The sequence below is a fragment of the Schistocerca nitens genome, chromosome 6, assembly GCF_023898315.1.
Source record: "Schistocerca nitens isolate TAMUIC-IGC-003100 chromosome 6, iqSchNite1.1, whole genome shotgun sequence".
NCBI classification, from domain to species: domain Eukaryota; kingdom Metazoa; phylum Arthropoda; class Insecta; order Orthoptera; family Acrididae; genus Schistocerca; species Schistocerca nitens.
In genome coordinates, this window is record NC_064619.1 from 456332557 (window position 1) to 456356731 (window position 24175).

Below are 24175 nucleotides of genomic sequence, written 5' to 3' on the forward strand. Positions count from 1 at the left end.
TTGGAAACAACAAACAAAACTGAGGAAAGACAGACACTCACCTGCAACTCAATGAGGCATGGTGTATCTCCATAAATTGGGGAGAGAGAGAGAGAGAGAGAGAGAGAGAGAGATTGGCATATTTTACGTTGTTAACTGTGTGTGCAACACATGAAATAGCTGCAAGAGAGTAACTGCCTTCCCACATTTTTACGGGTGAGTTGATACGAAATGCTATCTAAGGAAAACATTTACAAACTAATGCCTCACTGTCTCAATTACAAACAACATCCAATAGTTTCTGGAACACTGGAATAGTTTTCATATATAATAGAGTACAAACTTAATATGTGTACAGCAAATAAGTTGAAGAGAAGAATATAATAAATATTTTACTGAAACGATTATTTTTCAACAAGCTGAATTTAATCGAATGAAGTAATTGTAATATTTTAGACAGAGAATCTTAGTAACTCTGCATGGCTGAAAGTTGGAAAGAGTGGCTAAACAAAACAGTGCTATGAACTGACCCCAGCTAGCAGCTCTTCAGTGACAGGTGTAACAGCTGCAGCAGCCTGCCGTGCCTCCTCAGCTGCTGCTCTTTGCAGGGCCCCAACATCTGCATCGTCTCCTGCTGCCGAGAGCAGTTCCGGTGGAGGTAACAACTGCAAACCATTTGCAGCACCCCATCCCGGCGCGTGGACCCTTACTTTATCTGGATCGCACCAGAATTGCAGTGCAGTATTTTGAGGACCGAGACCCAGAGGTCGAACGCGAAGGAGGGGGCCACAGGCTAAGGTCAATGAGCAAGGCCAGTATCCACCTCCACTTCGGTCTGGTACTTCCACGACTGTTCCCGGACGAAGGCCAGACGCTAGAGACCGCTCCACCTGGATCAAGAACACACTTCGTAAGTTACAACAACTATTGGTGTGCACATAAGAATACAGATGTTAGTCACGTAAGGCACAAAATTATAAATGAATGACTAATATGATACAAATAGCACACAATCCTATAATCCATTGACATTCAGTTCATTTTCAGTGAAGTATAAGTTCCAGTGTGAAGGAAGAAAGAAAGATTTGAGTTTACTACCTCATTCATTGGTAATGGAGCACTGGATACAGCTTTTTTTAAAAGGGACCATCCTGAATTTTCCTTACGTGGTTTAGCAAAACCACAGAAAATCTAAATCTAGTGAAAAACTTAATATCGAAACTGGGGACCACATGGTAAACAACCGAAGGAATTCTGCTACTTTGGAAGCAAAACAACAGTTGAAGAACAGAGGATATTAGACATAGACTAGAACAGGAAAAAGAGAGCATTTCTCATTAAAAGAAGCTTACAGGTACCAAACCTTGACCTTAACTTGGAAAAGAAATTTTAGAGATTGTATATCTTGAGTGTGGAAGTATTGTATGGAAAGAAATTATGGACTGTAAGAAAACTGGAAAAGTAGAGAATCTAACTGTTTGAGATGTGGTGTTACTGAAAGATGCTGAAAGTTATGTGGAAGAAGAAATGAATATCTGGCAAACAATATTCATAAGAACGGACAGGATGATAAGCAGTATGTCAAGACATCAGGAAGTACCTTCCAGGGTAACAGAGGGAACTGTGAAGGGGAAAATTGTAGGTGAAGACAAGAGATTGGAACATATACAACAAACAACTAGGATATTGAAAGTTAGTGTTATTGTGAGGTGAAAAGGTTCGCACAATCGGCGAAATTGTGGCAGGATGGAGGGAAAAAAGTAAGCTGATGACCCCACACTCCTTTCCCACTGGAAAACTGCAAATAAAAGCAATCTTCTTCCCTTTTTTAAGCATATGACAGCCACTATTACCACTGCCACATTTGCCTTTCCAACTACTACAGGTATAGAGTCCATAGTAATGCACAACCATACCGTAATTACTCATCTTTAAATTGGACCCGTCCTCGGTGTGCTTCATGCTTATTTCATGTAGAGTTCAAATAAGAAATATTTCAACCCATGCAATTCCAAGTAATTAAAAATTATAACAATCCCATAAATTTGAAAAGAGTACACAGAAAAGAGTACAGTACACTAAGCAAAAGTCTACAAGTAAATCATGTAAGTACCACTAAGGCAATAAGATGCTAATTATCTAATACACATGTGTCAAATATTTGTTTGCAGTTTTCCTCTTCTGACTTGTATCAGAAATGTTGTAATGCATCATTTAATTACCGTGAACTAGTAACTGCCAATAACTACATGACAATGCCAGTTCCATTATCTCAGTCACTTACTAACATCAGTTATTTAAAGTTAATCTGTTCATTTAACCCATTCAATGTTGCCTGTTCACAAAAACATGCACCATTCATGTGGTTATTACTCATTTGCTTTGGAGGTTCTTATATAACCACAAAGCAGGACACAGACATCCATTTACCTAGCAAGCTTGTAACCCACTGTTTTTACCATGGAAGAAGGTACACTCACACATGGACAATGAGTATATTAAGTATTCTGCATAATTTTACATCTAGTGTAATTAATGTACAGAAATATAACATAATTATTACTTTAGTGAAATAAAGGAGTAAATTATATGGTCTGTGTGACTCTGAAATACAAAGAATCAGATATATCAAAATGATGTGTCCAATCAACAGGTCCTTTCTTTTAGTCAAGTTGTGCCATAAATTTCTTTTTCTTTTTTATTTCATTTACCCATCCAAAGTTCAGTATTCTTCTATAGTACAACATCCCAAAAGCATCTATACTCTTTCTGTCTGAAATGCTTACTACCCCATCTCACTTCCATACAAGACTTCAATCAACACAAGACTACAATCCACATAGTCTACAAACTTACCTGCAACAACTGTGCCACATTCTACATGAGTGTGATTAATAACAAGCCGTATGTCCACACAAATGGCCACTGCCAAACTGTTGCCAAGAGACAGGTGGACCACCCATTGGGTGAACATGCTGCTCCACACAATTTGCTTCACTTTAATGGCCGCTACAGAGCCTGCCCCGTATTTCAAACAAGTGGTTTCTTTCCTGATTCTGCTCTGGTTCCTTGAAAGAAGTTCATTTCCTTCAAGGAACATCATAATGTTTAAGTTTAAATACACTACAGATCATGTATCTAATTACTTAATATTTTTGTAAACAAGAGTGACCTGTGGCTTTTCACTACAAGGGGGCTATTTGCCGCACAAGAAATTCCCAATCAATTTGAGGTAGGAAACAGGCTAATTCTGCAGCACATTCAATGTATAATCTAACTGGAATATTGTCAGAGATTGGTGCATTGTTTTTAATTGCTTTTCAATATTGAAGAGGACTACATATTTCAGTAGCTCTCATTGTTGAGTCCTTGTGGTGGTCAGAAATTGGTATGGTAGTATCGTCATTCAAAAATACCATTTTAAATGAAGGATTAAATATTTCACACAATGGAAACTCCTGGTAGAAATATAAACAATGTAGGAAAAGATAGGTTGCTACTTACCGTAAAGGTAAGACACTAAGCTACAGACAGGCACACTTAAAAGACATTCACACATAAGCTTTTGGCCACAGCCCTTGTTGGAAAAAGAGAAACACACACAATTTATACATACAAGCAAGCACACTTCACGCACACATGACCACCAATTTCGGCATCCTGGCCCGAGCTGCCAGAGTTGGTGGTCATGTGTGCATGAGGTGTGCTTGCTTGTGAGTGTTTCTCTATATCTGACGAAGGCTGTGGCTGAAAGCTTACGTGTAAGTGTCTTAATTGTTCCTGTCTACAACTTAGTGAATTAAATATTTCAGCTTTTCGTCTGCTGTCTGCAACTTCAATGCCAGACAGATCCACATGAGACTGACTGAATCAAAGTTTGGATTCATCTAATGGCTTAATGTATGAGCACATCTTTCTATGGTTTTCTGAAAGATCTTACCCCAAGATACAACTGTGAAAAATATTGTAGACTTCAGAGATAGCTCTTCTTATGGATGCATGAGCTGCTATTAAGTTTTTTTGTGTTTCCTAGCAATCTCTTTCGTAGCATGACTATAGCAGTCTCTGTTTCTACAACACCCTACGAATGGTATCATTACACCCAAGTGAGTCTGTCACTGTTTATTATTTTATTTGGTACACATTTACTTAGACCACAGTTTACACTGTCTTTCAGCTTTAACTGCAAATGTTCCGCAATTATTGGACCTGAGCTAAATGTTGTCAGTGTCTCCTTCAAATAAGTTGTTAGTAACTATCACTTTGACCAAATGTTCCTAACTTTCTTGATGAACATTGTTCCTGTAATAGCATGTGGTCACTAATCCCTCCCTCACTGGTGACAGTCTTGAAAAGATTGGGTCCATCTGTAGCAAGGATGTCTACAATATTGTCACATAGACAAAGGTGTAATTAGATGAATGACGAACACTACCTTCACTTAACGAAGGTTTATTTAGCACTTGCACATACAAGAGTGCAGAGCAAACTGCCTCCGGCCAGAACACATACTGTATATATACAGCTACAGAACATTCCAGTACAATGATTCTTGACATTTGTGAATACTTGTAGAATGTACTTGAACCGAATATAGAAATTAAAATTGTACAGTCCAGGTGAGTTTTGAACTCATGACCCTCCATGCAACAGTTTAGTATCACATCCACTACACCATGGTGCTACTCAGCTTCTTCTGTGACACTGCTCCCTCCTTAAGAGAACAGCGTCTCGGTGTTACATCCTCCTAGTCCGGGAACGAGTCACGAGTCCTGCATACTCTGACTCCCAATGACTGATGCTCGCCCTGGCAGTGATCTTCTCAGAACTGTTTTTGCCGCTACGCTCTTCGTCACCTTTCCACTTGTTGCCTGCCGCTGGAGCTTCGAATTTACCCTAGGTGGCAGGATCCTTGTAGGGCTTCATTCGAAGGACGTGGACCGTATCTCTGATCTTTCGTCATCTTGGGTCGGGGTCAAAATCTTCAACTTCATAAGTAACATTAGACAACTGTCTTACAATCTTTAAGGTCCAAAGTAGCGCCTGAGGAGCTTCTCAGAGAGACCAGATGCAGATGAGGTCACCAGTCTGGTAGACAATAGGGCGGTGGCTCGTGTCATACCATTGGCGATTGTTTTCTTGAGCCTGCAGTACGCAGAGTCGAGCTAACTGCTGAGCTTCCTCAGCTCTCGTTAACACCTGGCCGACGTAGTCGTCGTCCATGTCATCAGGATGTAATGGGAACACAGTGTCCATCGTCGCCATCGCCTCACACCCATGCACCAGGAACAATAGCGTAAATCCTGATGGTGTCTTGTTTGGCGGTGTTGTAGGCAATTTCACGAAAGGTAGCACCTCATCCCAGTTGCTCTGCTCAACAATGACGAACACTGATAGCATGTTGGCCAAGGTCTTATTAAGGCGTTCAGTAAGCTCTTTAGTTTGCGGATGGTAGGCAGTCGTCATGTGATGAGTAATGTTGCACTGACAGTTTATCTCTGTCACAAGATATGATTGAAAAACTTTCCCTCGATACGTAATTATACGTAATTAATGACCGTATTTTAATACAATTTCTTCCGTGATGAATTTGGCTGCCTCAGATGCTTCCACTGTTTTCATGGCTTTTGTAATGGCATAGCGTGTCAGATAATCATTGCAAACAATAATCCCTCTATTAACACTAGCAGACATTACAAATTGTCCAAGGAGGGCAATCCCAACACACTGGAAAGGCGTTTCAGCTGATGGAATTGGTATGAGTCGGTCAGGTGGTTTCGGAGGAACTGCCTTTCTCCTCTGGCACTCTCAACAGTGCAACACAAAGTGATGAGCATGCCTAAATAAACCTGGCCACAAAAATCTCTTGCAGATTCTATCACAGATCTTAATAAATCCTAAATGTCCGGCCGCAGGTGCGCCACAGAATTTCTGTAGAACATCTAAGCGTATGTGTTTAGGAATCACTAGTAGCCACATCTTTCCAAGCAGATCAAAGTTTTTCTTGCAAAGTAATCCACTAAATACCTTAAATTGTCCATTCACATCCTCTGACCAATTTAAGGCAAGCATAATTTGAGATATCTTGGCGTTCTTCTGCTCAGCAGAGAGATCCTGGAATGCAGCGAGACTGTCACTATCTTCATCGAAGTCTTGATGGACTTGCACAGGGTTTCTTGAGACACAGTTGGCAGCTTGGTGTTTTATTCCACTTTTGTACACTATGGTAATGTCATACTCTTGAAGACGTAGTACCCACCTGGCGAGTCGTCCTGTTGGATCCTTAAGACCTGTCAACCAACAAAGTGAATGATGGTCTGTAACAACTGTGAATGGCCTTCCATAGAGATACTGTCGAAATTTGCACATGGCCCAGATCACAGCAAGACATTCTCTTTCTGCAGCTGAGTAGTTGCTCTCAGATTTTGTAAGTGTCCTTCTCTTTTCCATTCGAAATTTGCATCAGGAAAACACCGATCCCGTACCCACTGGCATCAGTGTGTAGTTCTGTAGGTGCTCTCTCATCATACAGACTAAGTACAGGGTCAGTTGTCAGAGCTTTTCGCAGCATATCGAAAGAGTCTAGTTGAGCACCACCCCAGATAAATTTAGCATCAGCTTTTAACAACTCTTGGAGAGGCCTGGCTTTGATACAAAAGTCTTTGTTAAAATGACGGTAATAAGAACATAATCCGAGGAAGCTTCTCATATCTCTAATACTTTTAGGAATAGGAAATTCCATTATAGATCTCACCTTTTCTGGGTCTGGCCGCACACCTTCGTTTGACACAAGGTGTCCAAGTATTTTGATTTCTTTTGCTCCAAAGAGACACTTTCTTGGATTAAGTTTCAGTCCACCTTGTTGGAGACACTTAAGAACAGCCCTCAGTCTTTTTATGTGTTCATCAAATGTCTCTGAGAACTCTATGATGTCATCTAAATATCAAACACACATAATCCACTTCAGGTGTCATAGAAGATTATCCATCATCTGTTCAAAAGTTGCTGGTGCATTAAACAAACTATACGGCATTACCTTAAACTCATACAGGTCGTCAGGGGTGATGAGTGCAGTTTTCTCACAATCAGCCTCATCTACTTCGATATGCCAGTATCCCGAGTACATGTCCATGGTTGAGAAAAACTTAGCCCCCTTCAGATAATCTAGTGTATCTTCAATTTGTGAAAGAGGGTAAATGTCATTTTTCGTCATCTTATTAAGCTTCCTGTAATCAACACAAAAGTGCCAACTGTCATTCTTCTTCCTGATGAGGACCACTGGTGACGATCATGGGCTCTGTGAAGTCCGAATGATGTCATTCTTCATCATTTTCTCTACCTCGTCGCGAATTATTCGACGTTCCGTTGCTGACACACGGTATGCTCTCTGGCTTATTGGCTGACGGTCTCCAGTGCTAATCCGGTGCTTCACCATCGATTTGTCTAATTTGCTCTTCACCTGTGGATTGAAGCATTCAGAGAACTCTTGAAGAATGGCAAATAGCTTCTTCTGTTGTTCCTTAGTGAGATCTGGTGATAGTCGAGCTAGAAGATCTTGCCTTGTAGTAGTAGCACTAATTTCACACACAGACTCGGCATGGGAGGTTTCTATGATGTTCAGCTGTTCTTCAATTAACAGCTCAGCGTTTGCTACGCACATGCGTCTTGGAAGGATCTGCAGTTCTCACCAACTGTTAACTATACACAATTCACCGAATGCATTCTTAAACGAGTCAACAGAGGCTGGGATGACCAAGTTATTCTTCAGTGGTATGCTTCTCTTACATTCCACTACAAGATCCATGTGTCGATCCATGGCATGACACATGACAGTTATTTTCTAGCGCTGACTGCAAGAATGATTACTTCGTCCAGCACACAGTCTCCACACACTCGGATGCGCATCTTCCTGTTCACAGTATCTCATCTCGTCTAGCATAATCTTCGAGTGACCACAATCCGTAATTGCCTGAGAAGCTTTCAAAAAGTCCCATCCGAAAATGACGTCATGACTACACTCTGGTAAGACGACGAATTCTAAGGTCTGTGTATGGCCACTTGTACCCACACGAATAGTACATCTTCCTGTAGGTTCTACATATTTCCCATTAGCCACCTTCAGCAGAGATGTTTTGCTGTCAACGAATATGGTTTCTGCAACTGGCACCGGTACTTCTCCGAAATGACTTAGTAACTGAATATGATGCTCCAGAGTCCACAAGAGCTTGGGCTGGTCGGCCATCCATGAGGATATCGACGTAGTTTCCTATCATTTTTGTAGTGATTGACAGTGGAGGATTTCTCTCTTCGGTGGCCTCACCTCCAAGGAGGTGGCAGTAGGTGATCGGAACGGCAATGGAGACCTTGATCGGCGTCTTGGGAGCATCCTATCCTTGAGGTGATAGTGACCTATGTCGTCTTGTACCCACATCTTCTTGTTCGTCTTTATCGTTCCGGAGTTGACGTCTGCTAAGATCGGTCTGCTGTCTTCTGGCATGAGGATCATCAAATAACTGCCGCCTTTCTCGACAATAGTGCACCACATGCCCAGGTCGTCTGCAGTGGAAACATACTGGTTGGTTATCCTGGGTCCTCCAGACATCAGTCTTCCTTGGTGCCCAAACAGGTTACTCATGCGGCATTGTATGAACGTAACTTTGCCTGGGTCTTGAATTTTTCACTTTTGTAAAGAGAAATGAAGGACGAGAGATTGGGTTCAATGTCTGTTCCACTTCCTCCCTTATGACCTCTTTAAGCGTCTCGGTTTTTTGCTCGCCATGCAATCCAAGTGCCTTCTGAACTTCCTTCCTCACTATCTGATGAAGAACACTTGTGAAATCAGTTGCTTCCTCCATCACAGACATCGATATGGCATTTGGAAGCCGTTCAAACTTCTTGCATGTAATTCTTTTTTAATGCATTGTCTCAATATACTGGCACCATTTTATGACATTGTCTGCTGTCAAAACCTCCTTCAGGAGTAGGGCTTGATAACATGTCCTCAGCAACACCCTTCATGAGATGTGCAACCTTATCCTCCTCCTTCATTCTAGGATCCACTATTTTATACAGCTCCAAGAAGTATTGAATGTAGGATGCTGTAGTTTCTCCTGGACGCTGTGCCCTGCACTTTAATTTATCTTCAGCCTTGCACTTCTGTCGTCGTGTGTCACCGAAATACTTGCGCAGTTCTGCTTGGAATACTTCCCAGCTTGTGAACTTCTCCTCATTGTTCTCATAATGTCAGTGCCCTCCAAGGAGAAAAATATGTTAGCCAAACATATGGTGTCATCCCATTTGTTAAATTTGGCTATACGCTCATATACCTTCAGCCACTTGTTTGGATCTTGGCCGTTGTCACCAGAGAACCAAGAAGGATGTCTCATGTGGTGGCACACAGTTGCTGTCATCGTAACGTCCTCTTCTTCCTGTCTCTGATAGATTGCGATCTGTTTAATATGGCTCGAACTTGGGTTTCTTGCCATGTAAATGGCGGCTTCGTCGTGGCCTAATGGGAGCCACTATGTCGTCGATAATGTGCGCTAGCAGAAGTTCCAATACCCAGCGCCTCCACCAGAATAATGTCACGTGGACAAAGGTGTAATTGGATGAATGGCGAACACTATCTTCACTTAACGAAGGTTTATTCAACACTTGCACATACAAGAGTGCGGAGCGAACTGCCTCTGGCCAGAACACATACAGTATATATACAGCTACAGAACATTCCAGTACAATGATTCTCGACATTTGTGGATACTTGTAGAATGTATGCAAACCGAATATAGAAATTAAAATTGTACGGTCCAGGTGAGTTTGAACTCACAACCCTCCATGCAACAGTTTAGTATCATATCCAATACACAACAGTGCAACTCAGCTTCTTCTGCGACAATATTTCTTTTGTTCATGGGTTAAAGGACTCATTGTTCACAGGAAACGTCACTTTTATTTTTTCCCTTCTAATGACCAATCTGTCTGAATCTGGGGGTACATAGAAACATCCGATTATAAATGTAAGTCCACCAACCAGGGTCACTCTTGTCCACATCTGTTAGCAGTTGGATTCATTTTGGACATCACCAGACCTAAATCTTCTTCAAATCAGTGTAAACACTCTTCCTCCTTGACAGTTTACTCTATTTTTTCAATACATGTTATATGTGTTGTAAAAAATTTCCAAATCCAAAGCTTTCAATTTCAATCAACTCTCAACAGCTAGTTATGGCGTGAGAGCAGCTTTACAGGAAAGCTATCAGCTTTGGAACTTTGCTGTGAATACTCCAGCAATTAAGTATTAATACCATAAGATTCTCACTCCCACCATTTGCTATTGAGTGTGTTTTAAAAACTCATTTATGTGCTGGTAATTTTTTCTTGTGAGAGGTGTCAGAATTTAATATAGTCTAAAAAAATATCACCATGTGCATCCCACATATACTCTTCCATCCAAGCAACCATTTGTAGTGTATAGTGCACTCCTAACCTACCCTGGGCAACTTAAAAAGTCTTGAACATGCGGAGAAGTTCAAGGAATCTACAGCTGCAGTCATCATAAACCCAAATAAGTTTCTGGTTTAGACCCTCCACTTGGATCCAAACTGGAGGGCCTCGATTAGTCCCTGATACAATGAGGAAATCAACAACTATGCAGAGAGCACATGAAAGACATTAGACATCGTCACCAGATACATCAGCCTCTGAAAATCACTAAGAATAGTCTCATAACCCAGGTGACAGATATTACTGGTACCAACATGAGTGACAATCTGCAACTGACGGCAATCTGTGCTTCCAATTGTTCCCCAAATGGTCTCTTCTATGTGGCACACAATTTCTCCAGGGATACACTCCAGACAGACATTTTGTTTGTTTTCCTCATGTGACATCATTTCTCTGAAGGAACATCTGCCTAGCACTGGAACTGTCCACAACTTCCAGACCCTACTCTACCCATTATGGGTAGCAACACTCCAACAGAAAAGAGACTATTGCAAGAACAGGAGAGGCAAGACCTAATAGCTCTGTCTCATTATCAGTAGAAGATAAAGCCTCAGCCCTATTCATTAGAAGCAATTAGCAATATACAACCTTCCTTGCGAAACATCTCCAGATGTTGACGTGGTCCACCAGATGCCATTTGGTGAGCAGTTGGTGCCAAATGAGGGGTCTCTGTGGACTACACTGGCAACAAGAATAGTTGGGCAATCACTGTGGTGCCCTCACAATAATGACTGTCTTGCTATTTCACCAGCCAGCTCACAGTTGCCAAAACAACTTCTAGCTGTCTGTGCAGGGCAACTGACTCTCATATTGACCTCACAACAAGAAATATCTATAAGTGAATTTAGAGCTTTCAAAGGCAGAGAGAAGTACATAATTTAAATTCAAGACTAGGCTGTGCTTACATACACTATGTGATCAAAAGTATCCACACACCTCCAAAAACATGCGTTTTACATGTTAGGTACATTTTGCTGCCACCTGCTGCCAGGTACTCCATCTCAGTGACCTCAGTAGTCATTGGACACTGTGAGAGAGCCGAATGGGGCACTCCGCGGAACTCATGGACTTCGAACACGGTCAGGTGATTGGGTGCCACTTGAGTCATACGTCTGGACATGAGATTTCCACACTCCTAAACATCCCATGTCCAGTGTCCAACGCAATAATGAAGTGGAAACATGAAAGGACACATACAGCATAAACGCGTACTGGCCGACCTCTTCTGTTGACTGACAGAGACCACAGACAGTTGAAGAGGGTCGTAATGTGTAATAGGCACACCTCTATCCAGACAATCACACAGGAATTCCAAACTGCATTACGAATTCTAAACTGTATCAGGATCCACTGCAAGTACTGTGACAGTTAGGCAGGAGGTGAAAAAAACTTGGATTTCATGGTCCTGCGGCTCCTCATAAACCACACATCACGCTGGTAAATGCCAAACGGTGCCTCGCTTGGTGTAAGGAGCGTAAACATTGGACGATTGAACAGTGGAAAAACGTTGTGTGGAGTGACAAATTACAGTACACAATGTGGCGATCTGGTGGCAGGGTGTGGGTGTGACGAATGCCCGGTGAACGTCATCTGCCAGTATGTGTAGTGCTAACAGTAAAATTCGGAAGTGGTGGTGTTATGGTGTGGTCGTGTTTTTCATGGAGGGGACTTGCTCTCCTTGCTGTTTTGTGTGGCACTATCAAAGCAAAGGCCAACATTGATGTTTTAAGCACCTTCTTGCTTCCCACTGTTGAAGAGCAGTTCCGGGGTGGCGACTGCATCTTTCAACATGATCAAGCACCTGTTCATAATGCACGGGCAGTGGCGGAGTGGTTACAAGACAATAGCATCCCTGTATTGGACTGGGCTGCACAGAGTCCTGACCTGAATCCTATAGAACACCTTTGGAATGTTTTGGAACGCTGACTTCATGCCAAGCCTCACCAACCGACATCGATACATCTCCTCAGTGCAGAACTCCATGAAGAATGGGCTGCCATTCCCTGAGAAACCTTCCAGCACCTGATTTAACGTATGCCTGAGAGAGTGGAAGCTGTTATCAAGGCTAAGGGTGGGCCGACACCATATTGAATTCCAGCATTACCGATGGAGGGCACCAAGAACTTGTAAGTCATTTTCAGCCAGGTGTCAGGGTACTTTTGATCACATAGTGTAAAAGTAAACTCAGACCAATGCACAAATTTACGCTTCAGTTACCGCAAGTGTCATTGTACTTAATGCTGATGTCACAGGATCTGAAGCACTACTGCATGTTATTTAGCAGTCATTGGTTCAAAGTGAATGAGAAGACTGGCACTAACAGCAGCACTGTACACTGTTGCTGGTGTCATCATTGTAGATGAGAACAGTTCACACACATTTTCTTTGTAGTTTTCTGAAAGAAGGGGGAAACAGTGGGGACAAGCTTCATCTAACACTAAAAATGTCTTTGGGAAAGATGTGGAATGGAAAGGGTTAGCTAAATCACATCCATTTAGTAGGACCAACTAGAAAGATGATGTAGGATGCTATGAGGGAGCACCTATAAATTTTATAGTTAACATGCAATGCTGATTAACTCCAGATGAGCTGTACAGGGAACAAACAGATGCACAGGTAGAGCCATGCCTTGTGGTCCTGTATCCCTCACAGAAGTGCCAAAGCTGTGCCCTTCCTTCCCCTTCTCACTCACAAAACTACCTTCCAGTAATTTTTATGGCTTTAGCAAATTTTATTTTTTAAACAGGTTTAGTAAAAATAAAGGTTTGTGGAAAAGTATTAGTGGTATTAGTTTCATGAACTGTCTCTCATTTCACTTGTACCTTGAAGATGACGGGGTCCTCACCAGTCAAAATATTGACAGTAGTCAATGATTTTATCTGGCCGTGTTCTTGTGAACATTTATCATGTCAAGAGAAGGTCAAGTTTCAGAGGAAAAGTACTGGAGGGAGGATCTAGTATGCTACTTATACCCTCCTTTCTTCCCCCACTACTGTGTCTCACTCCAGCCAACTGTCGGCAGAAATAGAAAAATTGGAGACCTTCATTCAAATAGTGTATTTGCTTTGGCACCTACCTGCAGACCATTGAAATCCCACAATACCACAGCAAAGAAGCAGCAAGAACTCCACTGTTGAATATGAGAGAGCTGTGTACGTGGCTGGTGTGGGAACAGAGTGTTCTGTTGCCACATATACTGTATCAGCGATAGACATCTGCTCCGTAGTAGTTATTTCTTCACAATACTACTCGGACAAATAGCCGCTGTAGAAATGACACTGCAACAGCATGCATTTACTGTCACGGTCTGTGGGTAAGGCTGCTTCTCATAGGCAGAAGGTAGGACATAGGAGGTAGGAGAACTCGCATATCTCTCTAGGGGTAATTCTTAAACTAGGTTTTTCTTGGCTGTTTTCATTCAAGTCAGTTTTGCACCTTTATGTGTATGTGCCCTTGGCAGGAACATATCTCACCATGCCCTTGATACAGCCCTGTGCACAGATCAGATACTAAGTTCTGGTGTTGTCGGAGATAAATCATGGCAAAGGTACTGGACTCGATTTTCTGCCAAGTTAACGCCCCTGATTTGAGAATACCTCCAATACCTGTCTGAATGGTGCCAATTAGCAAGTGGAATGATTATTTATTTATTCAGTTTTTTTTTTTTTAAAAACGCTCGTACCCTATCACCAGTGTGTATTGCAACTAATTAATTCAGGTGACAGATTAACTTTCTTTGAGCACGTAATAGCACTGTACCATGCCCTAGTAATTTCTGTGCCCTAAGACCTGCAGTGAGTAGAGGTATACATAAATGTGTTCTATATTTAATTGAATAAAACAAACCAAAATAAACAAAGAAACAACTTACAAAACATACTGATAGGTATATATTTCAATACTTTGCCCACTCACATGGGTAAAGAGAGCATGGGGAACTGCATTGGTGCCTGTCGCTTCCAGGTAATCTTGCCAAATGAAACTGTCATCTGTAAAGGCAAAACAATAAATATACAGAAAAAAATGTTGTTAAATATACAAATCAGTATATCAGTGTATACATTAAATGTACTAAGTCATAAATGAAATACATATTTCATTGCATGGCCACTAGTTTCTTTTAAAACACAGCGCTGACGATAGAGGACATAGGGTCACTCTGTAAGGATTTTACAAAAGAGAGCATAGTGGTTACAGTGGGTGAAACAGGCAACAGTACTGACAGAGATCCAAGTGTTCTAGAGTGTGTGACCTTGTAAAGATAGCATCAGCATCATATCATGCCAGTTGAGTCTGTATATGAAATAGGCTGACTTTATCAATCTCATTTACATCCTTCTGCCAGGAACGTTAATTACTAATTGGAATGGCTGCCTATGTTGAGTGCAGTGTCACAAACTGTTGTGGTTTATGTTGATTCCACCAGCAGGTAGAATTACTTTGGACACGTCCTTCACCTCAACAGGATAGATAAGGGAGTCTGACTGGGTTAACAACAAAACCTTAAGCAGGTAGTAAAATAAAGTAGGACATAGGTCTTAAATAGCACCTTTTTAAGTGTAGGGAGGACAGAAAGAAACCAAATTCTAGGGGAGATCAGAACTGAAACAAATACTCATTTTGAGAAAGTAAGTAAACAGAATAAGTTTACCATACTGCATTCGTGCAAAAGCTGTTAGTAGAGAATTTTCAGCAATACACAAATTATAATTCCAAAAGAGTAAAAATAAAACCCAGTTAACATAATCTGCCTCTCTGAATGTCATGTAACCACCGGTATATGAATCTCATGTAACCACTGGTATGGATGTTATCGTTACACAGTTTAAATTAGCATTGTGGTTCTGTAGAGCAGACATAGAGAAACCAGAAGTTATCATGTACACTAGGAATTATCACACTCTTAAGAACATTAACATTAACAAATTCTTGTAACGGTGGCATCAGGAAACATGCGCAACAGACTTTCAGGTAATCGTACAGCTTGAAGAAACCTTTTTATGGAATTCTTACACTCACTTCCCAATACATTTACTCCTTAATAGTTTATGTTTCTTGAAATAAAAATCACTTTCATTGAACTGAAATATTTACAGTCACAATACAAGACAAACAATTGACACGTAAATTTTGCCTCCTTGTCCAGGATCCAGAGTTGCAACAAGCTCTCATCTAGTTGGGATCCTACCAGTTCAAAAGAAAATTAAAACATACCTCATTAACAACTTTTTCTACACATTACCTGAATATTTAAATTCAGGGATTCAAAACTTTCTGGTAGCTATATGGCAAATAGAAGTGTTAGTTACAAAGTTGCATTATATATTTTGAAAAATAAAACTTTAATCAAGTAAATATTTGCACAATCTAGGGTGCAGGTAATGTGATGTAATTGTGTCACTGGCTGGAGTGCTGTGAGCCACCAGCTCAAACCTGACCACCAGCAATTATTTGTTATTTAGTACTTGTAGTTAATGGAAGGTTACTGAAATATCATTTATGTTTGTAATGTGTGCATATTTGGGAATATTCAGTGAATGAGTCAATACCAACATTCTGGAATTTCTGAAGTCTGCATGAACAACTGCACTCTCCATTCACAATGCCAGTTCTGTTCTGGCTGCATGTTGGTGTTTGAAATAAACATGTTTTCAGTGATAAGCACTGTAATTCAATGATGACCCTGCTTTCAGATTTGGACTTCATTCTGGTAACAATGTGATACTGTGTGGTGGAGATGTACAGTACTTATACTCATGAAACCAGCAGATTCCAAGCCAGCAGTAAATCAGCTGCACATAAGGTACCTATCAGTGTTTACCAGGGACTCTGGTCAGGACCCAACAAAGTGGGTGAAAGGACTTGACTGAATCATATGGCAACATGATGTGCTTTGCAAATGTATACTTTGTCTCAGACAGCACATAGCACATCCCAGCTATGGTTCGAGAACAATGAAGGGAAGCTTAATAGCTGGGACATATTCTAGGCTGAACTAAACAATTTGGTGACAACCAGCAGCAAGTTAGAAGTTAGCTTGGCTTAGCACAGGAACAATTGAAGAAAAGGGCTCAATGTCATGAAGAAATGATACAGTTCCACATACAGAATGTTTTGTACTTTTGCAGCTTTGAGTATGAATATGAGGGAAGCTGACAAAATTGCACAATTGATGAAAGCAGTCGCAAAAGACATGGACAAGCTCTTCTGGTAAAGAATGTCACAACAACTGAAAAATTCATCAAGTGGTGTCAATGCATCGAGGAAATGCAACAGAAAGCAGTCTGACACAAGAGGTATGATCGACTCCTGACCGTGGTCCCTAGGACAGTTGTGGAAGACCGACATAACCTTTCCTTACCGCAGCCAGTTAGATCTAGAACACAAAATATAGTGACTTTGAATGTTGACTCCATACAACACGTGGTAACAGAGAACGTTAAAGAAGATGTATATCGTCCCTTGGCACCAACCTCCACCACCAGTCAATGCGTCATGAAGAATGGACTCTGTCATTTGACAAACATAGGTAGACATAACTCTTCCACCAAGCACAGCAACCCACAGAAGAACAGACATTTGCAAAACTGGGGGCAACATGCCAGTCTGCTTTCACTGTGAATGACCTGGACACATTGTACACTACTGCACAAAAATAACATGAGAAATTTATGACTACTATGCCACAAGACATCAACCATCACAACAGTCTTATTCCCACCAGTTAACGGTAGATGCCAATGGTAAAACTTGTGGGACAAAGTCACTTCTGTATCCTGGATGGAGTCACTCCCTAACATGCCATTCCCCGTCACCTTACAGAGAGACCAACTGTTTGCCGAGCCACCGAATTTGGGAAAAGTAAGTGAGGCGACCAGCTATGGAGATGAAGCGGCCATGGATGAAAATTCGGTAACGATGACAGTTACTGAGAAGACAGGAAGTATCATTGATGTCATCATTACAGTCAACCTGCCTGGGTGCTAGTTGACTCAGGGACTTGTTTTTCTGTAATGCCAAATGCTTATCACCACCAGTTAAAGAAGACCATGTTCTGTGATATGAAAGTGATTGTGCTGAAGGTCACAAATGGGAAACACATCCAGGTGACAGGAAGATGTATTACAAGAATGACAGAATGTAGCCCTTCGAATATGTAATTTTAACAGAAGGTAGTCATAATGTTATTCTTGGATGGGACTACTTGTAGGCATTACCAGCAGTCACACATTATGAAAGATCAGAACTGCAGACTGACAAAGCTATCAATCAGCACAAATAATGTAGATCACTCTGGGCAGTAGTTTGCCATTGAAGACTTTGTTATCCAGTCACCAACAAGGTGAGTTCCATTGCCAACAGAGATGCTTAATTACACAACCGCAGAAAGCAACTCAAGGCTACAGAAGAAACCTACATGCCTGCAGCAGCCATAACCATTGTAGGTAGAAAGGAGAATTTTGAATCACAAATTGTCACAAGCAGCCACATCTCATAACAAAAAGGTATGTGGTTGGGATAGTGGAACCAGTCCAGGAAAGGCAGCTGGTTCCTCCCTGCTACCACTACGGACAACACAAAAGAGGAAGCTACTGTTGAACTGACAACAGGATCTGGCCCAAACAAGAAACAATGTCAGTGATTTTTTAAAGCTTTCGGATCTGAAGTGGAGAAATGACAGACCAAGCAGTCCAAGGCAAAACACTGTAACAACACTGGGGACCATCCACCAATTAGCCACTCATTTAGTGTGATCCTGGTTGAATGATGGATAATCCAGGAGGAAGTGGAGAAGATGCTGCAAAATAATATCATTGAACCTTCAGATGGTCCTTGGTGTCCATGTGGTTCTTGTGAAGGAAGACAGCACGTGGCATTTCTATGTGAAGTACCGATAACTGAAAAAAATTATGAAGAAAAACATGTATCCATTGCCACCCATTAATGGCACCAGAGGCTGCTTGAAAGTAGCAAAGCATTTTTCAACTAAGGACATGCAGACAGTCTACTAGCAAACTGAGATTGGCAATACTGAGACCGGGAAAGGACTCCTTCCTATCTTGTGATAGTCTCTATGAGTTTAAAGTTGTGCTGGACTGTGTAATGCTCCAGCCACCTACGAATATATGATGGACAACCTGCTTTGATGCCTTAAATAGATGATGCAACTTTGCTATCTGGATGACACTGTTGTTTTCACAAACACATTTGATCATCTAAGTCAACTGTGCTGCAGGCTGTTGAGACTGCAGAAATCCCCCTGAATCAGATAAAGTGCCTCTTCGCCACCAAAGAAATAAAGATCTTGGAGCATCTAGTGAATGGTGATGGTGTCCGTCCCGATCCAGAGAAAATACAAGCAATCACAGATTTTTTGATTCTTCAGCACATCTGCTATGTGAAACTAAGCTTTTACTGCAGGCGATTCATAAAGGCCTTCTGTACCTTGCAAGAACTACTGCAGGGACACACAAAATTTTCATGGAATGAGGTACAAGAAAGGTATTTACTTGTCCTTAAGGATGTAGCAACATCTTCTCCATTCCTAGGATTCTATGACAAGAATGCTGAGACGGAACTTCACACAGACACTAGCTGTTATGAGATAGGGTGCAGTTCTAGTGCAAAATCAGAAAGGTGCCGGAGGGCCATATAGAGGAATCATTTTTAACTGCCGAAAATCCCAAACCCCTCACTTGAATCAGACTCATTGATGACATCTTCATGATCTGGATTAAAGATGAGGACAGCCTATGCACTTTCCTGCAAAATCTCAACACCTGCTGCCACAGTCGCATCTCCTCAACCTCACAACACACCTTCCTCAATGTCAACATACACCTCAAGGATGATTACATCAGTACCTCAGTCCACATCAAATGTAGCCACTTGAGGTTGTAACATCTGTAATGATGAGCAGTCTCTCTCCAAATATGCCAAGGTTCTCACCAAGGCCTTCACAGACAGAAATTTCCCTACCAACCTTGTACAGAAATGGATCTCCTGTGCCTGTCTCATCTCGCCCACTTACCCATAGTCCAGTCACAAAGGACCACTCTTCTTGTGACTTACTACTACCCGGGACTGGAAACTGAATCACATTCTCCACTAGTGTTTCAATTACCTCTCATCATGCCCTGAAATGAGAAATATCCTCCCCATCCCTCCCAAAAGGGTATTCTGCCACCCACCCAAACCTACACAATATCCATATCCATCTCTACCCCGCCCTTACTTCTAGCCCCTTGCCTCATATCCCTGAAAGAGACTGAGGAAAAGGAGACTAGTATTTAACATCCTCTTGACAACGACATCCTGCTGACAAGCTCACATTCGGGAAAAATGGAGGAAGGAAATCTGCCATGCCCTTTCAAAGGAACCACTCCAGCTTGGGAAGGATTTTTTTGGTATGGAAGGGATTGAAGGCTGTCAAAATACAGGTACTATATGTGGTTGGTGGGTTTCATGTGGACAGAGGTGTAGAGGAGGTCAACATCCAGGAAGGTGGCACACAGTGTTGAGCAGGACCAGGTTAAGGGAGATGAAAGAGAGGGTGTTGAGATTATGAAAGGATGAAGACAGAGTGTCTAGGTCTTGAGTCCAGATCATAAAGATAAGATCAAAGAACCTAAACCAGACTAGGGGTTTGGCATTTGGAAGGCTACGAAGGTCTCGTCTAGATGACCCATAAACAGGTTGGCATAGGAGGGTGACATGCAGGTGCCCATAGCTTTACTGCGGATTTGTTTGTATACCACACTTCAAAGGAGAAGCATTTGTGAGTTGGGATAAAATTAGTAAGGGGTGTGAGGGAGGAGGCATTGGGTTTGGAATCTGAAGAAACTGAGCAAGGTAGTATTCAGTAGCGGTAAGACCGTGAGCATGAGGGATGTTAGTGTATAGGGAGGTGGCGTCAACAGTGGTCAGTATCTTTGACGTGGGAGGCTAAATTACGGGCAATTGGTTGGAGGTGTTGGTCAATGAGGGCTGAAATTCATTCAGTGGGGACACAATAACCAGATACAAAGGAGAGCCCAGGACTGTTCGGCTTGTGGATACTGGGCAGCATGTAGAAGATGGGTGTGTGAGGAGACAAAGGAGGAGGAAACTGATTCAGGGGAGAGATTCTGGGAAGGATGGCCTTTAAACTGGGACTGAAGGTTTTGCTGGACTTCTGGAATGGGATCACTCTGGCAGAGTTCATAGGTGGTGGAGTTAATAATTGGCAGAGGTCATACAACAGGTGGTCACTGCGATTCATAACGAAAGTAGTGGAACCTTGGTCTGCGGGTAGGATGACTAGGTCAGGATTTGTTCCGAGGTAGTGTACGGCTATCTTTATTCTGCTAACAGCTTGGTGTTCCGAGGAAGAGACTTGCTTAAGGATGGTGAGGCCAAGTTGGAGGTAAGGAATTTTTGGAAGGTGACCAGCAGGTGGTTACAGGGGAGGGGAATCACAGTTGGATGGTGGTATGAACTGGTAGAGGGAGAGTCAGTGTTGGGATTAGTTCAGCTTTGGTTGGTGGGATTGATGGAAAAGAAGTGGTTCCACTGTAGGGATCGGGAGAAGAACAGTAGATTTCTAACAAGTCCAACATGGTTAAATTTGGGTGTAGGGCTAAAGGTGATGTCTTCGGAGAGGACTGAAACTTCTGTGGGGCTGAAGGTTTTGATGGAAAGGTTAACAAACAGTGTTACAGAGCAGTTTCAGCTGCGGATCTGGTGGAGAGTTGGTAGGGAGTTTTGGGGGATGTGGCAAGACGAAAAGGTCAGCTAGGCAGGCTTCGGGTCCTATTAGGGGTTGACAAAGAGGACCATTTATGGTAGGATAGGGATTGGATAGTGGTGCCCCTAGGTGGAAGTAGGATGTAAGCAAGTTCAATAACTTATAGAGGTGGTGTGAGGAATACTCCTACAGGTGCTGGGGAGCAAGTAATTCAATCTCAGAGATGAGATGTATGTAGGAGGGAATGTGTAGTAGCAAAATCATGCAGTGGTAGCAGACGTGGTTCTTGTATTTCCTGTGCCATGGAGATGTACAGTGCCAGGTTTGTCAGAATCTGGGACTTGCGGGATCTGAAAAAAACTGAAGGTCATTGTGAATGGAGAAGGTGGGATCCAGAGAAAGGAATTTTTATGGTTAGGCCGTTAGGGCGGATACCATGATTTAGGCAGCATTTAAGACACAGGATGTGGGACTGAGTTTTAGCCAGGGAAAGGGATAGTCTTCTGAACTGATGCAGAAAGATGGAGCAGAGCTTCATTTTGCAAGGATTGCATAGGGGAAATGGGAATGACGTGTAAATGGGCAAAATAAGGTGTTAAAATATTGTTAGGGGAGCTGGATGAGGGAAAAGAGCATCGAAAACATGCAGACACACAAAAACATGCACAGATAAGCAAAAATATGAACAAATACGTACACAAATGTGGGAGATGAGGTCTGGGAGTATGTGTGTGATGGGATAATGGAAGAAAGGAGGAGGAGGATGAGTTCCATAGAGGATCTGAAGTATGTGTGCCATGGGTAGGTGTGGATAATAAAAAACACTAAAATACATGAGGATGGGGGAGGAAGTGGGATCAATACTAATAAGTATAATTATCGGTGGGGAGAATTTGGGGCATCAGATACTGCATCAACAATCTGCGAGGTCACGCAGCTGTGTGTTGTGGGCAGATGATCTTTGATACAGTGTCCTTCAGACTCCCAAACCAAGTACCTCATTCTGCATACACCTTACTAAATTAGTTAAACAATGGAAAATACATGATGGAATGTAACAATATTATGAAAAGGAAAGTTGCTACGCACCATATAGCAGAGATGCTGAGTCATGGACAAGCACTACAAAATAAAGTTTTCAGCCAGTAAGGCCTTCATCAAAAACAGATGACAGATACACCCCACACACACACACACACACACACACAAAATGCAACTCACACACACAATTGCAGTCTCAGGCAACTGAAGCCACACTGCGAGCAGCAGCACCAGTGCATGATGGGAGTGGTGACTGGGTGGGGGTAAGGAGGAGGCTGGGACGGGGAAGGGGAAGGATAGTAAGGTAGGGGTGGTGGGCACTGAATTACTGCAGCTTAGACGGAGGGCAGGCAAGAGGTGTAGAGGGGGGGGGAAGGGGGGAGGGGGGGGGGGTAGTGCCAAAGGTGAGAAATAAAAAGACTGGATGTGGTGGTGGAATGACGGCTGTGCATCTGGAATGGGAACAGGGAAGGGGCTGGATGGTGAGGACAGTGACTAACAAAGTTTGAGGCCAGGAGGCTTACGGGACTGTATTGTAGGGAAAGTTCCCACCAACACAATTCAGAAAAGCTGGTGTTGGTGGGAAGGATCCATATGTCACAGGCTGTGAAGCAGCCACTGAAATGAAGGATGTCATGTTAAGCAGCATGTGTCCACTTGTTTCTTGGCCACAATTTGTCAGTGGCCATTCATGTGGACAGACAGTTTGTTGGTTGTCATGCCCACATAGAATGCAGCACAGTGGTTGCAGCTACGCTTGTAGATCACATGAATAGTTTCACAGGTAGCCCTGCCTTTGGTGGGATAGGTGATGTTTGTGACTGGACTACAGTAGGTGGTGGTGGGAGGATGTACAGGACAGGTCTTGCATCTAGATCTATTACAGGGTTATGAACCATGAGGTAAGAGGTTGGGAGCAGGGGTTGTGTAAGGATGGACGAGTATATTACGTAGGTTTGGTGGACGGCGGAACGCCACTGTGGGAGAGGTGGGAAGGATAGGGGGGCAGGATATTTCTCATTTTAGGGTGCAACGAGAGGTAGTCAAAATCTGGCAGAGAATGTAATTCAGTTGCTCCAGTCCTGGGTGGTAATGAATTACAAGGGGAATGCTCCTCTGTGGCCAGACAGTGAGATTTTGGAAGGTGGTGGGAGACTGGAAAGATAAGGCAGGGAGATTTGTTTTTGTGCAAGGATGGGAGGACAATTACAGTCTGTGAAGGCATCAGTGAGACCCTTGGTGTATTTCGAGAAGGACTACGGATGCGATGACCATGGGTGACCAGGATGTATGGAAGGGACTTCTTGGTATGGAATGGCAGCAGCTGTCAAAGTGGAGGTATTGGTGGAGGTTAGTAGGTTTGATATGGATGGAGGTACTGATGTAGCCCTCTCTGAGGTGGATGTCAACATCTAGGAAGGTGGCTTGTTGGGTTGAGTAGGACCAGATGAAGCAAATAGGGCAGAAGTAGTTGAGGTTCTGGAGGAATGTGGACAGGGTGTCCTCATCTTCAATCCAGACTGCAAAGATGTCATCAATGAATCTGAACCAGGTGAGGCATTTAGGATTCTGGGTGTTTAGGAAGCATTTCTCTAGATGCCCCATGAATAGATTGGCCTAGGACAGGTCCATAGCCGTACCCCGGATTTGTTTGTAAGTAATGCCTTCAAAGGAGAAGTAATTTTGGATAAGGATGATCTTGATGGCTAGAAAGGAGGTTGTTGGTTTGGAATCCTTAGGGGTTGGGAAAGGTAGTGCTCAATAGAGATAAGGCTGTGGGCATTAGGGACGTTAGTGTAAAGGGAGGTGGCATCAATAGTGATGAGCAGGGCGCCATGTGGTCAAGGAACTGTGAAGAGCCGGCGGAGGAAATGGTTGGTATCTTTTATATAGAAGGTAGGTTCCGGGTATTGGGTTGAAGGTGTT

General features: G+C 42.5%; 1 protein-coding gene across 2 annotated transcripts in view; it reads right to left on the bottom strand.

The window, feature by feature from the left end:
* The window catches only part of LOC126263041 (scm-like with four MBT domains protein 2), a 161470-nt gene that overhangs the window by 128057 nt on the left and 9238 nt on the right, over positions 1-24175 (bottom strand). For both annotated transcript variants that reach the window (XM_049960014.1, XM_049960016.1), the window contains exons 2-3: positions 14398-14471; positions 510-869 (exon numbers count right to left, since the gene is read on the bottom strand). In XM_049960014.1, the coding sequence (XP_049815971.1) occupies positions 510-869; positions 14398-14471 (434 nt within the window). The remainder of the gene's footprint in view (positions 1-509; positions 870-14397; positions 14472-24175) is intronic.